Genomic DNA, 21,067 nt, shown 5'->3' with positions numbered 1-21,067 from the left:
ATTATTATTATTATATACACACGTGCATATATATATATATATATATATATATATATATATATATATATATATATATATATATATATCGGCAAGAATGTGAGCTCAATATAGAAACGTTGTTTTAATTTGAATAAAATAAAATACGCATCAAGTGCGTTTGAAACCAAATCACAACATAATATTAGGAAAATAAACAAATATTTTATTTGTTTGAATTTCTCACAAATATATTTCGGAGGTAGACTTCATCTTCAGTGTGTTCTTTGTTTCTTTTTCCCCCTTTTCTTCTTCCTTATCATGTTGTAAATTTGGAGGAAGAAGTCTGCATAGAGCCGCGTGTTGTATCTGGCGATTGTATTTTGAAATGTTTGAACTATATATATATATATATATATATATATATATATATATATATATATATATATATATATATATATATATATTATATATATATATATATATATATATAAAAGATGTAGTTTTAATGTATTTATCATCTTCTTCGAGTTTTAGCCACTTTATTTTATTTATCAAGAGAAATATTATAAAATATTTACATCGTAGATTAATCTATTTTCATATTAAACTTAAAATTTTAGCATCTCTTAAAAATTATAATAAGATTTTAAAATTAAATCCTTATTTTTAATTAAAACCAAGTTCTTATCAACAAATATAACCAAAATTATCGTTAACGAAATTTAGCATATTGCACACGTTTCCATAAGAACAGACAATACATTTAAAAAGCCTCGCGCCCTTACCTATCCCCCTCTCATGCCTGGCTTTTACTGATTTCTTACTTTCAAACGTATATAACACGTGGGCGTTCTTACATAATTTAAGTAACGAAAAGCACTTTCATTATAATTGATTAAACTTCTCTCTTAAAAAAAACATACATGTCTCGTCGCTTTGTTTTAAGAATAAGTCCCCAATACTTTTTTCCTTTCTTTCTCTTCTTTCTATGATTTCTATTTTTTTATTCGGTCTGTGTGTGACCCGATGGGGACTAGGCGATGCCGAGTGACCTTGCTAGTCGACACGAATTCAGAGGAATGCGCACGGCTGAATTCTAATGATGATGATGATGATGATGGTTTGATGTTTGTTTAAACAGAAATGTCTATGGGATTTTGTCAGAAAGAGAAAAACAAATGATAATTGTTCTTATCTTATTGCTGTTATCAACGAAAGTGTTGTTTTTAAAACCTCTGTGAACGATAGGAAGAGTCCCAGACGTTTTAGCTGATAGCTTAAGGTGAGGGTCGCTGCCAAGCATTGTTCGAATTGGAGTGACTAATCACCCCTAATTTGATAATAAGTAGAAAAACCTCAGTGCAGGTGGGGGTTAAGGTTTGGTAGAGTTATAAGCTCTAAGAGAAAGAAAGAAAGGTGTTTGTAACCACTCTGTGGAGGAGAGGTGGGGAGGGAAGGGGTTGGATTTAGAAAAAGGAATTCTGAACAGAGAAGAGTTGTAGCCATCAAATCGAACGGCTGGGCTAGTCAAGCGCTCCCAAATTGGGAGCCCTTCAGGGCCTGGTGTTATGATTGTGTTAATGGGAACTCTGTGACTTTACTGGTCTGGTCTTACATCGTTCACTGCTATAGTCAGTCGCCTCAAATTAGACAGTAGTTGTTATGAAGTAATGAAAACAATAAATAGTCTGTTACTGTTATAACCCTGAGTTTTGTTTGTTGTGGTGAGGACTCTTGATTTTGCAGCAAGCCGCAAGGACCAGCGGAGTGATTGATGTACCCGGACACATGGAAAGAAAGACGATTCGATCGAGAGGCAAAGCGCCTCTCCATGAAAACACAGTGGGTAAGGACGATCAACAGGCCAACTTATAACGAGAAAAGGTACGATCAAGGGACACCTGCCACATCGGGTGGAATCCGACGAGGTTAAGGACATCCTGGTGTGCCCGGTGTGGTTGTAACGGTGGGTATGCTGCAATGCTGCATTGCTGCAGGTATCGGTATCGTCATCGTTATAAATGGTGCCGTGAGCCAAGATATCACATCTCTATAAGATGTTCACGGGCGAGTTACCACGAACGCATATATAAATGGTGCCATTAAGCCAGAATAAAACCCTGAGAAGATATGGGCTGTTTCAACAAAACAAAACCAAAACAAAAGAAAATGATGAAAACTAGACACAAAGAATGCTAGACTTTGCAAAGAAAAGAACAAAAAGAGATAATCATAATCATGAAAAAAAAAACGCACACAAAGCAAAGATTGAAAAAGAAACGAACTCAAAAAGAAAAATAACAACAAAAATCTCGAACATGAAACGAAGATGAAGAAGGTAAGGACGGTTCATTTTCTCCTTTTGTCTGTGTCAGTGTCACCTGGATAGGTAAAGTTTGTTGTCTTGGTTGAGACATATTTGTAATATGTAATGTATTGTTGATTTTCTTCCCCGCCCCTCGAAGGAAATGTGTAAATGTGTATTTGTCTGAATCATGAGTCTAAAAACAGTTGTATCCACAGGAATACATATGGAGATATAGACAGAGGAAACGGATTGATATGTCGCCGTACGTACACGCATATGTTGTCATTGTACAAGCGAGAGAGAGAGAGAGAGAGAGAGAGAGAGAGAGAGGGGGGGGCAGAGAGATAGAGAAATGAGAAAAAGAAAAAGAGGCAAGTCCCCTTGAAAGGCATAGCCGTAAACAGATTTTAGTAGATATGATAAAGAGGAAGGTAGGGAAGGAAGAGTCAATCCTTGAATCAGGCTTAACATGAAGGGAAATTCAGTGGCCGTTGGCCGTGTGATTGAAAAAAAAAAAGAGATAAACAGAGACTAGAAGTGAATAAAGAAAAGTAATAAGCAGAATGAAGAGAGCGATAGATAGATAGATAGATAGATAGATAGATAGATAGATAGATAGATAGATAGATAGATAGATAGATAGATAGATAGATATGGCGAACAGGTTTGGAAAAAAGAAAAAAAGAAAGAAAAGAACTAAGACAGAAAGAGAGCGACAGTTGACAGTTTTAGAAGAAAAATATTGCGATCGTTTTTGTAGTTTCTGAAATTGAATTGGTTTGTGTGAAAAAAAAAACGAAATGTGTGACTTTGTATATTTTAAATCGTGGTCTATTGTTATAGATCGGCATGGACCATCAAGAGATAGTGAGGAATAAATAAGGAATTTCACGAAGTTACCGGTTGATTGGGGGAAACGCATAGTCGGTTGTGTCATGTGGGCGGCGGATTGAGATGCAAGGGAAAAATGTGTCGAGAAAGCCAGAAAGAATTGGCTAAACAAAACCCCGCGGAGGGTGTGTGAAAAAGTGCAGAGTGCACTGTGTATGAGCTATAAAAGTAGGGACGGAGAAATGTGCAAGGTGCACTGGCCGTAAAGGCATGAAGAAATGTAATGGAAATGCGGCGAGGGGGTCGAAAAGAACTGTCCCAAAGGGGATGCAAACCCTGTGGAGGGTGCGTGAAAAAGTGCGGAAGGCACTGTGCGTATAATACATGGAGTTTGACGGTAGATTTAATGAGACACTGGGTGTGTCTGCGTGAGATGCCATGGAAAAGGCATGTGAGAATATGAATATCATGGATATGTGATCTCTCCGCCCGGTCCGCAGTGCATGACAGACACTGTAACCCACTGGTGAACGGGAGAACTCTTGAGAATAATGCAGCATGAGATAGAATGCTCAATAAGTGAGAGAGAGAGAGAGAGAGAGAGAGAGAGAGAAAGACGCTCATGCCAAGATAACCTGAAGAATGGTTGGAAAAGGAGAACCAAACAGGGATTAAGAGAAGTATACCGATCCTTAGAGAAATAGAAACCGGCGGTATCAATGCTGTTCTGATTTTGTAACGAATAGAAGTTCTCATAAGAATAAATAAAAAATGAAGTAATGATTTGCCTGAGACATTTAGAATGTCAAATAAAGGGACGTTTGGTTGGAGAATTTTATTAAAATTAAAGAGAACAAATGAAAATTGATAGAACCGTGGTTTGATTGAAGAAAAAAATAAATAAAGGGAACTGTTTCGTCTATTTTAATATTTGTATTGAAATGTACTAATTTAAAAAAAAAAAATTTTTTTAGATGAGGACTGATAACGTGTGTAATTGTTGTGTAGCATTCTCACCTGCGTTGAATAGAAAATCATTTGGTGTGAAAACTTTCATGAAAGGTGGATAATAGATTGTTGGAAGTGATGTTAAGGCATTTAAACTGCCGAATAGTAAGTCATTTGGCCTGAGAGTTTTTAAAGGGTGTGAGGTGGTAAATTGGTTGGAAGTGGCATTAAAACATTTAGGCTGGAAAAGAAAAAAATCATTTAGCCTGAGAATTTACATAAAAATGAAATCAATCGCATGGTAAATAGTTTTGAAGCATTTAAACTGTCAAGTAGAATGTTTTAAGAAACTAACGGTGCTGATAGTATTCCATTTTGAAAAATATTAAATATGCAGTCGTTGAGAAGGCTTTGAAATTGTGAAAGTATGAAATATCATTGGAAATTTTCCCTGATGCCAAGAGGTGTGCATTAGCCGAGGAAGTGAGTTATTTCTCTTCGTGTAAAAATTGAGTGAAAAAAAATAAATAAATAAAATAAGATACAAAAATAGGTTGAAAAATTGGATGTGTGTAAAAATAATCCCCCAGCAAACAATTTTAGAGTAGAATTAAATAGGCAGAAAGGCCTAGAACCAATTGAGATCTCAGGTGACACAGTATTTTGGGACAGCAAATGGCGATTGTAGATGGGCTGATCCTTCCCAGTTACCAAACAAAATTATGGTTGAACTAGGACTGAAAATGAAAATCTAAAAAAAAAAAAGAGAGATTGTTTTGCATGCATATAGACCAAGTCCGAAACAAAAAAAAAAATTAAAAATGAAGAAAACAAAACGTTCTGCATGCACATGGTCTGATGGGTTGTAGTTAAAGGGAAGAAAAAAAATGTTTTGCATGCACATAGATTAAGTTGTGGAGATGGACTGAAAGTAAATAAAAAAAAAAGTGAAAGAAACCCCATGTTTTGCATGTACATGGTTTGATGAGTTACAGTTGAAGGACTGACAATAAAGAAGAGAAACTGTTTTGCATGTACGTAGTTGCAGTCACCTTAAAAGGACTAGTAAAGTGAAAAGAAAAAGAGGAATTAACTTCTTCTGGAAAAAAATAATGCATGTGTAGATGAATATAGAATCCCTGACTCAGAAACTGTTGAGGTTGCAATTGAACTTTTTACTTGGGGTTTATATTAGGTATTTTGTTTCTTTGTTTTTCTGGCAGGGCTGAGTGGAAATGCTGCAATGGCTGCATTTCCCCATAAGGATGGAAGGGATATGACACTAATTGGTGTCATGAATGCATGCAGCGAGGTGCATATTGCGGTGAGAGTGGGTGTTTGACCGGACGGGATGGGGTGAAGGGGTGCAGAGAAATGCAAAACCTTAACTAGGAAAATAACCAGCCGCCGATGTGTCATTGTAAGCTTGTTAGACGGAAAGCAGATGTTGTGTTGCCTAAAAAAAAAGGGAGACAGATTTGGAATTATCTACATGCCAAAACAGATGGTCTTGTTTTTCAAATAGAGGAAGGGATGGCAGAAGAGGGGGTGTTGATGTCTGGTTGGGGCTCGGGTGTCATTTACAAAGTAAAGGACAAAACAGGTAGGGGACGAGATGTGACCCGATGAGGACTGGGCGATGCCGAGTGACCTTGCTAGTCGACACGAATTCAGAGGAATGCGCACGGCTGAATTCTAATGATGATGATGATGATGATGGTTTGATGTTTGTTTAAACAGAAATGTCTATGGGATTTTGTCAGAAAGAGAAAAACAAATGATAATTGTTCTTATCTTATTGCTGTTATCAACGAAAGTGTTGTTTTTAAAACCTCTGTGAACAATAGGAAGAGTCCCAGACGTTTTAGCTGATAGCTTAAGGTGAGGGTCGCTGCCAAGCATTGTTCGAATTGGAGTGACTAATCACCCCTAATTTGATAATAAGCAGAAAAACCTCAGTGCAGGTGGGGGTTAAGGTTTGGTAGAGTTATAAGCTCTAAGAGAAAGAAAGAAAGGTGTTTGTAACCACTCTGTGAAGGAAAGGTGGGGGGGAGGGGTTGGATTTAGAAAAAGGAATTCTGAACAGAGAAGAGTTGTAGCCATCAAATCGAACGGCTGGGCTAGTCAAGCGCTCCCAAATTGGGAGCCCTTCAGGGCCTGGTGTTATGATTTTGTTAATGGGAACTCTGTGACTTTACTGGTCTGGTCTTACATCGTTCACTGCTATAGTCAGTCGCCTCAAATTAGACAGTAGTTGTTATGAAGTAATGAAAACAATAAATAGTTTGTTACTGTTATAACCTGGAGTTCTGTTTGTTGTGGTGAGGACTCTTGATTTTGCAGCAAGCCTCAAGGACCAGCGGAGTGATTGATGTACCCGGGGACTACCTACACATGGAAAGAAAGGCGATTTGATCGAGAGGCAAAGCGCCTCTCCATGAAAACACAGTGGGTAAGGACTATCAACAGGCCAACTTATAACAAGACAATGTATGATCAAGGGACCCCTGCTACATCGGGTGGAATCCGACGAGGTTACGGACACCCTGGTGTGCCTGGTGTGGTTGTAACTGTAGGAATGCTGCAGGTATCAGTATCGTCATCGTTATATGTGTGAGCCCTTTCTAGTCTTGCACAAAAACACATGTTCACATCTCAAGCTATTTTTCTTGTCATATACATACGCGCACACAAACATACACGCGCATGTACACAAATGTACATATATTCACGTTCACGTGCATACACTCACATTCATGTGCATATACACACTCGCTAACGTACACACATGTATGCACACATACGCGCACACGTATGTACACATGGGCAACGTCACTTCCCCTTTGAAGGAAATCCACACATGCGCAAAAGAACACCGGAAACAACTATAAAAGCAAGAGACTTAGCTCTCGAGCTGAGCGGTCGACAGGCCATTCGCCCCTTCTGGGGCGTGCGCACCCGCGCACCTCACACCACCTGCTACTATGCGTGGGGCAAGAGTCAACAGACAGTACGTACACTTTATACGCTTTCTCTCTCCATGAACTGGATTGACTTTCTCACTCTTTTTTCCCTTTTGCTTTGGTCCATCAACCAGACAAGTTCGCGTCCACAGCTAGTGGCCTGAAGACATTTCCACATGGACAAGTACCAACACGTGCGCGCAGTTTTACTGATGTCAACCCTCTATCTTTTTCTTTGTCTACACGCTGGATTGCCATTTCTCGTTCCACTACATTACTCACTCCTCTTTCCACGCGTGGACAACTGGACATGAACACGAGTTACACCTAAAACATTCATTTTTTAACAAAAAATAAACGACATGTTTATTTTATTCAGCAATTGAGTTTTGTTTCCTTCTTTCCATTCGTTTCATTATTTTCTTTTGCAGCGAGTTAGGATATTTATATCCTGGCCCGCAACAGGTCTTCATTTCTTTTATTCGGTTTCCATTTTCATTAAATGACTGGTCTCGAATAAAACCAGAGATCTCCCCTGACGATGTCTTTTAAAACTGAATTAGCAAATTTGTTGTAGTTTTGCCGTAGATAATTTTATTTATCTAAATTAAATAACACACTATGCTGCTCTTTTTAATTGAGCACTATCAACAACTTTGTTAAAACTCAATGGTGTTTACTTTGGATATTTTTTACCGCGATTATATATCTGTGTGTGTGTGTGTGTGTGTGTGTGTGTGTGTGTGTGTGTGTGTGTGTGTGTGTGTGTTACCGATAATCTAAAAAAAAGTACTGGTTCGATAGCTTGGTATAGCATTTTCATTGTACTATGCGCGCTTTTATATATCGCCTTTAAATTATAACGTTATACTTAATTTTTATTTAATAACTTTAGTGGTTTTCTTTGTAACGATGTTGCTATTTTTATATGGGGAAATATCACCGCCGGTAATTCACCAATCACGTGACATTGATATAACATTAAACTTTCACAATGTTTGTTTAGGCTGTCGGATGAATGTATACATACATATTTTCACATTAATCACTGTAGAATATCAGTAAACCGTTTTTATTATGCTTATTTAGCATCGTATAAAATTCATTCTTTAAATAAATATGTTCATAAAATGAGTATTAAAAATATTTGACATAAGAATCGTTAAAAATTTAATCGATAAAAAAGTTGCTTGTACAATTCACCCCTTATATTTTTTCGCCTTTTTACAATTTTTAAATCTACTGAAAGAAAATGCAAAAATAAATTATAAATATTTAATGATTTTTAGGGGGTGCTCAGTTTCTAATAAACTCTTCTGGTAAATCTATCCCCCATTTTTGAACCACTCGATGGATACAAGAAACCGATTTATTGAAGAGTCTGTTAAATTGTTTGAGGACAATTTTGCTAATTGTGGTTAATTTCTATTTCAATTATCTAAATTATTTCGAATGAAATGAGTTTTAGGATTTATATCCAAACATAAATATTATTTTTACTTAACAAATAAGAGTAAGACACTAAGCTATAACAAGTTTCATCGTGAAACCTCAAACTTCTGTATCAACTTACGTTGTATTAGAAACTGAGTGACCCCTAAAAATCTTTAAATATTGAATTTTTGGCATTAAAAAAAGTTAGCTGAATCTGGTGTCTAATCAATAATAATCTGCTGCAAATATTGAAAAAAGAAAACGAAAAGATCCTCTCCAAATCATACCGGCAATAAATTGGTTTCGTGTTTCCATTTAGTGTTTCCAATAAGGAGGATCGATTTATTAGAACTTTATATTAGAAACTGGGCGCCCTTTAAAAATCTTAAATATTAAATTTTTGGCATTTTATTGTAATTTGTTAGTTTGCAATTGCTACTAATCCGCTCAAAAAATGAAAAAAAAAAAAAAAAAGAGGAAATAAAAAGATGGTACTCTTGCAGAATTTTGCTCAATTATGGCTCGGGCTCAACCGGCAATCACCAGATTAAGCCGACCGTTGTTCAATTGTTGAAACGTTTAATCGACATTTTTTTTGTTTTTTTTTTTGGGGGGGGGGGATAAAAAATGCAATTTTTAAATTACTTTTTGAGTGATGGAGCATTTTTTTCTGTTTATTTTTTCTTTTTTTAGCATTTAATAATTTGTAAATTTTTATGAAAAACTTTTTTGTACTTTCACCTAACAATTTACAGTTTTCATAAAAGGCATTCATCTTTTCTTATAAATTTTATAAACAACTTCTGTTTACAAAAATAAAAGTAAACTTTTACTGCTAATTTTCTTTAATAAAAAACTTACGTTCACTTCACAATTTACGAACATTCATCTCTTCTTGAAAAAACAACAACTTTTGTTGATAAAAAAATTGGAAAAATAATAAAAGTAAATAAACAATATAAAATGCCATTTTACTTGAGGAATATATATATATATATATATATATATATATATATATATATATATATATATATATATATATATATATATATATATATATATTCATGTTAGGTTTTTTGTTAAGTTTTTATTTATTGTATTTCTATTTTTCCGGGGGTTTTTTTTGTTGTTTTGTTTTGTTTTGAAATTCGTCTGCATCTGTTACTTTATTCGGCTTCTCCCGGTGACTGCCGGTCGAGCCCGAACCATAATTGACAGAAAATCCTGAGAATCATGGTCAAATTCTGCAAGAGTACCAAAAAATATATGTTGGGTGTTCATTGTAGAGGTTGTGCTTCTTGTAGAGGGGCGCTTCTTCGTTATCGTAGTAAGATCTGACAGCCTAAAAGTTGATTTTCATAAAAAAACAATGATAACTACTTACATTTTTTATCAATTTCAACAATAAGCAATGTTATCTTCCTAATTGTCATGTTAAGTCTTCCATGATTCAACTAAAATGATTTAGGCTATGTTTGCTGTGTCACGTGTCTTGTGACGTAAACACAAAAGAAATAGCTAACATTTCTAATTTCTTCGAAATTTTCTTTAATAATTAATTTTTTACTGATCATTTTTTCGTAACTTTTTGATATTTTCATTACTGTGATACGGTGATTCAGTAGAAATTATTGATTTCACTTGAAAATCAATACTTCGATTTCCGAATTTCGCTACAATAATGAAGAAGCACCAAAATGTTTACGAACATTCTCATTAATTATATTTGAAAGCAATATTTTTCTCCAAAAAATGTGCGAAAATAAGGATATTTATTTGAATAAAAACAAGTTTGCCAAACTATTTCCTTTTTTAAAACTTATCCTACAATTTTTTATATTCTTTTCTCCTTTCTTCCTTCCGAATTATCATCGGGTTCCCACTTACTTTGTTGGTTTTTTCTTTTTTTTATTCAGTTTGCGTTTCAATTTTCCCATCGATTTATTGTTGATAAAACAATATTCTTTCATACAAAAAGAAAATTGGTTAAATTTTTTTAATTTACAGGATTTTCAAGTACAAGCTCACATATATATCCATAGTAAAATTAAACCCTGTTTTCCCTCTGTCAACCTCAGGAAGAACGGGCAGCGCACGTGCATTGAATGATTCCACTTCATGAAACACATTTAGAATGTTTTAAAATAGGTTTTAAAAATACACATACTTTTATATTGACAAATTTTCAATGTCTTTTGTGCGTCCTCTTAGTGTACGGGAAACTTGAAAACTAAATTGCCAAATGGAATCAGAAATATTTACCAACTTCAGTTAATTTTCACGGGTATAAATTTTTAAAGGGTACTTATTTTTAAAGAGTATTAATTTTTTTTATTTTTGAGGGGTGTTAATTTTTAAAGGGTATTCATTTTTAATGGGTATTCATTTTTGAGGGGTGTTAATTTTTATGGCTATTAATTTTTAAAGGGTAGTAATTTTTCAGGGATGTTAATTTTTAAAGGGTACTAATTTCTAAAGGGTATTAATTTTTAAAGTGTACCAATTTTCAAAGGGTATTAATTTTCCAGGTGTGTTAATTTTTAAAGGGTATTAATTTTTAAAGATTATTAATTTAAAGGGTATTAATTTATGAAGGTTATACATTTTTCAGGGGTATTAATTTTTAAAGGGTAATTATTTTTAAAGGGTATTAATTTTAAGAGATGTTAATTTTAAAAGGGTATTAATTTTTCAGGGGTGTTATTTTTTAAAGGGTATTAAATTTTAAAGGGTTTTGATTTTTAAAGGGTATTAATTTTTCAGTGGTATTAATTTTTAAAGAATATTAATTTTAAAGGGTATTAATTTTTCAGGAGTGTTAATTTTTACAGGCTAATAATTTTTAAAGGGTGTTAATTATTAAATGGTATTAATTTTTAAAGGGTATTAATTTTTCAGGGGTATTAATTTTTAAAGGGTATTAATTTTTCAGGGGTGTTAATTCGAAAGGGTATTAATTTTAAAGGGTATTAATCTTTAAGGGTATACATTTTGCAGGGGTATTTATTTTTAAAGGGTATTAATTTTCGAAGGCTGTTTACTTTTAAAGGGTATTAATTTTTAAATGTTAATTAATACCCTCTAAAAATTAATAATCTTTAAAAAATTAATAATCTTTAAAAATTAATACTCTATAAAAATTAGCACCCCTGAAAAATTAATACCCTGTAAAAATTAATACAGTTTAAAAATAAACAGGCCTGAAAATTTAATACCCTTTAAACATTAATACCCCTAAAAATTAATACCTTTATTTTTAAAGAGTAGTAATTTTTCAGAAGTGTTAATTTTTAAAGTGTATTATTTTTTAAAGATTATTAATTTTAATGGGTATTAGTTTTTTAGGCGTGTTAATTTTTAAAGGGTATTCATTTTTCAGGGGTCTTAATTTTTTTCAGGGGTATTAATTTTTAAAGAGTAATTATTTTTCAGTGCTGTTTATTTTTAAAAGGTATTTTTAAGGTTATTAATTTTTAAAGGGTAGTAATTTCTATGAAGTCTTGATTTGAAAAGTGTATTATTTTTTAAAGAGTATTAATTTTTAATGGGTATTATTTTTCAGGCGTGTTAATTTTTAAAGGGTATTATTTTTTAGGGGTGTAAATTTTTAAAGGGTATTAATGTTTCAGGTGTGTTAATGTTTAAAGTGTATTTATTTTCGGGGGTATTAATTTTTAAAGGGTATTAATTGTTCAGGGTGTTAATTTTTTCAGGGATATTAATTAAAATATTAATTTTTAAAGAGTAATTATTTTTCAGTGCTATTTATTTTTAAAAGGTATTAATTTTAAGATTATTAATTTTTAAAGGGTAGTAATTTCTCAGGTGTCTTGATTTGAAAAGTGTATTATTTTTTAAAGAGTATTAATTTTTAATGGGTATTAATTTTCAGACGTGTTTATTTTTCAAGGGTATTAATTTCTCAGTGGTGCTCATTTTTAAAGAGTATCTTTTTTAAAGGGTAATATATTTTAAAGTGTGTTAATTTTTAAGGGGTGTTAATTTTTAAGGCTATTAATTTTTTAGTGGTGTTAATTTTTAAAGAGTATTAATTTTTATATGGTATTAATTTTTAAAAGGTATTAATTTTTCGGTGCTGTTAATTTTTATGGATATTAATTTTTAAAAGGTACTAATTTACAGGGATTAATGTTTCAGATGTGTTTATTTTTAAAGGCTATTAATTTTTAAAGGGTACTCATTTTTCAGGGTATTAATTTTTAAAGGGTATTAATTTTTCAGACCTGTTTATTTTTTAAAATGTATTAATTTTCAAAGGGTATCAATTTTTCAGGGGTATTAATTTTAAATTTTCTAGGTATTAAGTTTTAAAGGGTATTCTCCTCTAGGATCCTCCGACCACTCCGTCGTATCAGTTAAGATAAAAACGAAATGTAAGAAGCCCCCAGACGTACCCCTCCACCGTACTGTATACCGATACTCTATGGCTGACTGGGATAGCTTCCGTACATTCATATCTGATTTACCTCTGCACTCCATGTTTAAAAAGGATGTGTCCTCTATAGTATCAGATCTGACCGAATGGTTAATTGAAGGCATAGACCAATTCATACCATCTAAAAAATTTCAACAAAAACCTAACAGCCAGCCATGGTTCTCCCCAGAATGTGCTGCTGCTATCGCGCACAGAAATCACTTTTTCCATAGCTACTAACGTAATAGATGCACTGAAACTAAAGCTGCTTTCAGGTCTGCCAGCAACCACTGTAAAAGAGTAATAAAAAATGCAAGAGAGCTATATGCCCAGTCTGTTAAATCCAAGCTAGCTGATCAGCGGCTTGGATCCCACCAGTTTTGGCAAATAACAAATAGGATCCTGAACAGAAGTGTGCGTTCTATCCCAACCATTATCAATGGACCAGAAGTCATCTCGTCAGCATCAGACAAGGCCAAACTATTTGCAAAGAACTTTGCAGCTAATTCTACCCTATGCGACGAAGGCCATCAACTCCCCATATTTCCTCCTATAACACAGAACAAGCTAGGTAACATACAAATATCCGTGCATGAGGTCGCCAAGCTAATAAAGAACCTAGATTCCAGTAAAGCAACTGGCCCTGATGGCATCCCAATTATAGTGTTAAAAAAGCTTCAACCAGAACTTGCTCCCATACTTACGAAACTATTTAAGCGCTGCCTTAAGGAGAAGTGCTTTCCGACTCCCTGGAAGACCTCTTCAGTTTGCCCTATATTTAAGAATTCAGGTGATAAGTCATCTCCCTCTCAATACAGACCTATAAGTCTCCTGTGTGTTATGAGTAAGTTGCTGGAATCCATATTAAATAGAGAAATAGTCAACCACCTCAGCAGGAATAACCTTCTTAGTGACACACAATATGGTTTCCGCTCTGCAAGATCTACCGCAGATGTGCTGACGGTTATATCCCACAGGATAAGTGAATCTTTTGACAAAGGCTTCCTTTCTAGGGCAATTGCTCTTGACATATCAAAGGCCTTTGACAAGGTATGGCATAAGGGTCTACTTCATAAGATTTCCAGCTACGGTATAATTGGAAATGTTTTCTCAATCATTAAATCATTTCTCTCCGATAGGCTCATAAGAGTAGTGGTCGATGGACAAAAATCGGAGGCCTACAATATAAATGCTGGAGTCCCCCAGGGGTCAATCCTGGGCCCAACTCTCTTCCTGATCTACATCAATGACCTCCCTAAACACATACTTAAATCATTCGTTGACATCTATGCTGATGACACGACCATCTACGGCAACACATCAAAGGCTGTAAATGACAAAGTTCTCTCTGATTCTCTCTCCTCTGATCTCGAGCGCATGGTTCAGTGGGGGAAGATGTGGCTGGTTACCTTTAATGCATCCAAAACCAAACTCCTATCCTTACATCATCAACGCTCTGATCCCCAGCTGGCATCAATTGTGATGGATGGCTCTCGTCTGAGTGAGGCTCCGTGTTTTGACAAGCTTCTGGGTTTGACCTTTACTCCTGATCTGAAATGGAACACGTAGTCTGTTGCCAAGGTCGCTGGAAAGATGGTGGGATCCTTCTACCGCTCCAGAAGATATCTCACTACTGATGCAATTCTCTATCTATATAAAAGCCAAGTACGTCCAAGGATGGAATACTGTTGCCATATCTGGGCAGGAGCTGCTAAAAACAGCCTATCCTGCCTTGACAGAGTACAAAATAGACTTCGTGGCTTAGTGGGGGATGCTCTTTTCTCTACCCTGCAACCTCTCTCCCACAGAAGAGACGTTGCGAGCCTGTCCTTGTTTTATCGTTATTTCCATGGCAGGTGCTCGTCTGAACTCCAATCTCTGGTCCCCCTCTCGCCAATCTTTCATGAAAAACACCCGTCTAGCTGAATCCACTGTGAAAATTTTCCCCACTCTATATCTGTGCCTAAATCAAAACGCAGATTCCATGAACAAAGCTTCTTTCTTAGAACTGCACGCCTGTGGAACTCTGTTCCGTCTGCCTGCTTCCCTCCGGACTGCAACTTGGATGTCTTCAAGTCCAATGTTAACAAATTCCTAATGAACCGCCCCCTTAAGTAAACACTTCAGCAAATCTCCTCACTAACTTAATGTACTTGCAATAACCCTTATCCCTGAGTGGCTTCCGGGCCTTGATAAGCGGTGATCACTGTGTAAAAAAAAAAAAAAAAAAATTTATTTTTAAGGGGTGTTAAGTTTTAAAGGGTATTAATTTTTAAAGGGTAATAATTTTTAAAGGGTATTAATTTTTCAGGGGTGTTACTTTTTAAGGGTATTAATTTTTCAGTGGTGTTAATTTGTAAATTGTATTAATTTTTAACAGCTATTAATTTTTCAGTGGTGTTAATTTTTAGGGTATTAATTTTTAAAAGGTACTAATTTAAAGGGTATTAATGTTTCAGGTGTGTCAATTTTTTAAGGCTATTAATTTTTAAAGGGTATTAATTTTTCAGGGGTATTAAATTTTAAAGGGTATTAATTTTTCAGGGCTGTTTATTTTTAAAGTGTAGTCATTTTTAAAGGGCATTAATTTTTCAGGGGTGTTAATTTTTAAAGGGTATTAATTTTAAAAGAGTATTAATTTTTCAAAGGTATTAATTTTTCAGGGGTGTTAATTTTTAAAGGGTATCAATTTTTCAGCGGTGTTAATTTTTAAAAGGAATTAACTTTTAATGATATTAATTTTTCAGGGTTGTTAATACGTAAGGGTATAAATTTTTAAAGGGTGTTTATTTTTAAGGGTAATGATTTTTAAGGGGCAATAATTTTTAAAGGCATATATTTTGCAGGGCTGGTTATTTTTAAAGTGTATAAATTAGTTAATGGTATTAATTTTTCAAGGGTGTTCATTTTAAAAAGGTATTAAATTTTAAAGTGTATTAATTTTTAAAGTGTATTAATTTTTCAGGGGTATTAATTTTTAAAGAATATTAATGGTTAAAGTGTATTAATTTTTCAGGGGAGTTAATTTTTAAAGGCTAATAATTTTATAGGGTGTTAATTTTTAAATGGTATTAATTTTTAAAGGATATTAATTTTTCAGGGGTATTAATTTTTACAGGGTATTAATTTTTCAGGAGTATTAATTTTCAAAGGGTATTAATTTTTAATGCATATTAATTTTTAAGTTATGTTAATTTTTAAAGATATTAAATTTTAAAGAATATTAATAATTCAGGTTAATTTTTAAAGGGTATTAATTTTTAAAGGGTATTAATTTTAAAAGATATAAATTTTTCAGGGGAGTTAATTTGTAAGGGAATTCAGTTTTAAAGTGTATTAATTTTAAAATGTATTAATTTTTCAGGGTTATTAATTATTAAAGAGTATTAATTTTTCAGGGCTGTTTAATTTTAAAGGGTATTAATTTTTAAAGGTTATTAATTTTTAAAGTGTAATAATTTTTCAGAAGTCTTGATTTTTCAAGTGTATCATTTTTCAAAGAGTGTTAATTTTTAATGGGCATTAATTTTAAGGCGTGATAATTTTTAAAGGGTATTTTTTAGGGGTGTTTATTTTTAAATGGTATTAATTTCTCAGTGGTGTTAATTTTTAAAGAGTATTAATTTTTAAATGCTAATAATTTTGTAAAAAGTATTAATTTTTAAGGTGGTGTTAATTTTTAAGGGTATTAATTTTTTAGGGGTGTTAATTTTTAAAGGGTATTATTTTTTAAATGGTATTAATTTTGAAAAGGTATTAATTTTTCAGTTGTGTTAATTTTTAAAGCATTAATTTTTAAAAGGTACTAATTTAAAGAGTATTAATGTTTCAGGTGTGTTAATGTTTAACGGCTATTAATTTTTAAAGTGTATTAATTTTTCAGGGATATTAATTTTTCAGGCCTGTTTATTTTAAAAGTGTATTAATTTTTAATGGGTATAATTTTTCAGGGGTGTTAACGTTTAAAAGGTATTAATTTTTTACAGAGTATTAATTTTAAAAGGGTATTCATTTTTAAGGGTGTTAATTTTTCGGGGGTGTTTATTTTTAAAGGGTATTAATTTTTACATGGTATTAGTTTTTAAAGGGTATTAACTTTTTAGGGATGTTAATCTTTAAGGGTATTAATTTTTCAGGGGTGTTAATTTTTAAAGTGTATTATTTTTTAAAGGTATTAATTTTTAATTGGTATTACTTTTTCAGGCGTATTATTTTTAAAGGGTATTAATTGTTCAGGGGTGTTTATTTGTAAACGGTATTAACTTCTCAGTTGTGTTAATTTTTAAAGAGTATTAATTTTTAAAGGGTAATAATTTTTAAAGGATAATTATTTTTAAGGGGTGTTTATTTTTAGGGTAATAATTTTTAGGAGTATTTTAAAGGGTATTAATTTTTAAATGGAATTAATTTTTAAAAGGTATTTATTTTTCAGTGGTGTTAATTTTTAAGGGCATTAATTTTTAAAAGGTACTAATTTAAAGGGTACTAATGTTTCAGGTGTGTCAATTTTTAAAGGCTATTAATTTTTAAAGGGTATTAATTTTTCAAGGGTATTAATTTTAAAGGGTATTAATTTTTCAGGCCTGTTTATTTTTAATGTGTATTAATTTTTAAAGGTTATTGATATTTCAGGTGTGTTAATTATTAAGGGTATTAATTTTGCAGGGGTGTTAATTTTTAAAGGTATTAATTTTTAAATGATGTTAATTGGTAAGTGTATTAATTTTTAAAGGGTATTTTTATTTAACGGTTTTAATTTTTAAGGTGTATTAATTTTTAAAAGGCATTAATTTTTCATGTGTGTTAATTTTTAAGGGTATTAATTTTTAAAGGGAATTAATTTTAAGAGTATTAATTTCTCAGGGTTTTAATTTTTAAGGCTATTAATTTTTAAGAGTATTAATTTTTAAAGGGTATTACTTTTATTATTTTTAGGGGTGTTAATTTTTAAGGTTATTAATTTTTCAGGGTGTTTACTTTTAAATGGTATTAATTTGTAAAGGGTTTTAATTTTTCAGGGGTGTTAATTTTTAAGGGTATTAATTTTTAAAGGGTATTAATTTTTAAAGGGTATTAATTTTAAGAGTATTAATTTTTCAGGGGGTTAATTTTTAAGGGTATTACTTTGTCAGGGGTGTTATTTTTTAAAGGGTATTGATTTTTAAAAGTAATTAATTTTTCAGGGGTGTTAATTTGTAAGGGTAATTATTTTTAAAGGGTATTGATTTTTAAGGGTAATAATTTTTAAGGGGTATTAATTTTTATAGAGTATAAATTTTTCAAGGCTGTTTATTTTTAAAGTTTATTAATTTTTTAACGGTAATAATTTTTCAGGGGTGTTAATTTTTAAAGACTATTAATTTTTAAAGAGTATTAATTTTTAAAGGGTATTAAGTTTTTAGGGGTGTTTATTTTAAAGATTATTAATTTTTCAGGGGTGTTAATTTTTAAGTGGTATTAATTTTTAAAGGGTTTTAATTTTTCAGGGGTGTTAATTTTTAAGGGTAATGATTTTTAAAGGGTATCAATTGTAAGAGTATTAATTTTTCAGGAGTTTAATTTTTAAAGGCTATTAATTTTTAAAGAGTATGAATTTTTCAGGTGTATTTATTTGTAAAGGTTATTAATTTTTAAAGGGTATTAATTTTTAAAGGGTAATGATTTTTCATGGGTGATGATTTTTAAAGGGTATTAATTTTTATACGGTGTTAATTTTGGAAAGGTGTTTATTTTTAAAGAGTAATAATGTTTAAAGGGTATTCATTTTGAGAGGGTACTAATTTTTCAGGGGTATTAATTTCAGGGGTATTAATTTGTAATGGGCATTAATTTTTCAAGCGCATTAATTTTTAAATGGTATTAATTTTTTAGGGGTATTAATTTTTAAAGGGTACTAATTTTTCAGGGGTGTGAATTTTTAAGGGTATTAATTTTTAAAGGGTATTAATTTTAAGAGTATGAATTTTTCAGGAGTTTAATTTTTAAAGGCTATTAATGTTTAAAGTGTATTAATTTTTAAGGGTATTAATTATTAAAGGGTATATATTTTTAAATTGTGTTTATTTTTCATGGGTGATGATTTTTAAGGGTATTAACTTTTAAAGGGTATTCATTTTAAGGGTATTAATTTTTCAGGGGGTGTTAATTTTTTAAGGGTATTAATTTTTCAGGGGGTGTTAATTTTTAAAGGCCATTAATTTTTAAAGGGTGTTAATTTTTCAGGTGTATTAATTTTAACGGTTATTGATTTTTAAAGGATATTAATTTTTAAAGGGTAATTATTTGTCATGGGTGATAATTTTTAAAGGGTATTAATATTTAAAGGTTGTTAATTTTTAAAGGGTGTTAATTTTGCAAGTGTGTTTATTTTTAAAGGGTATTCATTTTTAAAGGCTACTAACTTCAGGGGTGTTAATTTGTAAGGGTATTTATTTTTAAAGGGTATTAATTTTTAAATGTATAAATTTTTCAGGGGTATTAATATTTAGATGGTATTAATTTTTCAGGGATGTTTATTTTTAAGGGTATTAATTTTTAAATGGTATTTATTTTTAAAGTGTATTAATTTTTAAAGGATATTACTTTTTCAGGGGTGTAATTGTTAAAGGGTATTAATTTTAAGGGTATTAATTTTTCAGGGGTTTAATTTTTAATGGGTATTAATTTTTCAGGGGTGTTAATTTCTAAAGGGTATTAATTTTTAAAGGGCATTAATTTTAAGGGTATTAATTTTTAAAGGGCATTAATTTTTCAGGGGTGTTAATTTTTAAGGGTATTAATTTGTAAAGGGTATTAATTATTCAGGGGCGTTAATTTTTAAAGCTATTAATTTTTAAGGGTATTAATATTTCAGGAGTGTTAATTTTTAAAGGGTATTAATTTTTAAAAGTTATTAATTTTTAAAGGTTATTAATTTTTAAGGGCATTAATTTTTAAAGGGTAATGATTTTTCAGTGATGTGAATTTTTAAAGGATATTAATTTTAAAGGATGTTCATTGTTAAATGGTATTAATTTTTTAATGGTATTAATTTTTCAGGGGTGTTAATTTTTATAGGGTAGCAATTTTTAAAGGGTATTTGTCAGGGGTGTTAATTTTTAAAGAGTATTAATTTTTAAAGGGTATTAATTTTTCAGGTGTGTTAATTTTTAAAGGGTATTAATTTTTAAAGGGTATTAATTTTTAAGGGTATTAATCTTTCTGGGTATTAAGTTTTAAAGTGTATTTATTTATAAGGGGTGTTAATTTTTAAAGGGTATTAATTTTTAAAGGTTATTAATTTTTAAAGGGTAATAATTTTTCAGGGGTGTTAATTTTTAAATGGGATTAATTTTTAAAGGGTATTAATTTTTCAGTTATGTATTGTTTGAAATGTTTTGGCCAATGAATTTTTAGATCTGTTTTTGTTGTTGTTTGTGGTGTGTTGTTTTTTGTAATTTCTTTGTCAGTTGGTGAGTGTGTATGTTCATGTATTGGACTAGGAGAAATGTGTAATTTTTCGTCTATGAATGCAGGTTTAAGTCTGTCTATTGCAATAGTGTCTTTTTTATCTCTTTTTAAAATGGTAAAGTACTTTTCACTTCTGTCGAGAACTAGATAAGGTCCAGAATAATTTGGACGGAGTGTTTTTTTTTTTTTTATTGCGTTGTTCCTGATAAAAAAGTATTTACAGGTGTGAATACCGCTTGGAACGAAAATGTTTGTGTCTGGCTTTTTGTTTGGGGTGAATTTTAATCGTAACATTTTATGTTTTAAATCCGTTGTTGTTGTTGGGGAAATGTCTGTATTGTTTTTGCAGAATTATCCAGGTAAAATCAGTGCTGATCCGAAAACTAATTCTGCAAGTATGCTCTGCAAATCTTCCTTCACAGTGTTGCGAATTGCTAGGCAAATTGTCTGACCAGTCCGCTTTGTTTTCGTTCATAACCAAAGATGCTTTAATTGTCTATGAAACCGTTCCATCATACCATTTGCACAAGGGTGGTAGACAGTAGTTTTAATGTGTTTTGTTCCCAACAAATGGTTGAATTCATCGAAAAGAGTTGATTGAAACTGTGAGCCCCTGTCCGTTGTGATTATGGAGGGTACTCCGAAAATCGCTATCCAATCTTGAAAATTGCTCTGGCTATTGTTGCAGCTGATATGTCTTTCACTGGTATTGCTGTCGGC

General features: G+C 31.8%; 1 protein-coding gene across 1 annotated transcript in view; it reads left to right on the top strand.

Moving 5' to 3' along the window:
- The first annotated feature begins 826 nt into the window (after positions 1 to 826).
- LOC145276865 (protein Wnt-16-like) overlaps positions 827 to 21,067 on the top strand; it is a 33,110-nt gene continuing 12,869 nt past the window's right edge. Inside the window, exon 1 of the mRNA XM_080128264.1 lies at positions 827 to 2,317. Coding sequence (XP_079984390.1) covers positions 2,309 to 2,317 — 9 coding nt within the window. The 5' untranslated portion in view covers positions 827 to 2,308. The remainder of the gene's footprint in view (positions 2,318 to 21,067) is intronic.

The sequence above is a fragment of the Euprymna scolopes genome, chromosome 5, assembly GCF_053919585.1.
Source record: "Euprymna scolopes isolate OS-2025 chromosome 5, ASM5391958v1, whole genome shotgun sequence".
NCBI lineage: Eukaryota > Metazoa > Mollusca > Cephalopoda > Sepiida > Sepiolidae > Euprymna > Euprymna scolopes.
This window is presented reverse-complemented; position numbering and strand designations above follow the sequence as displayed.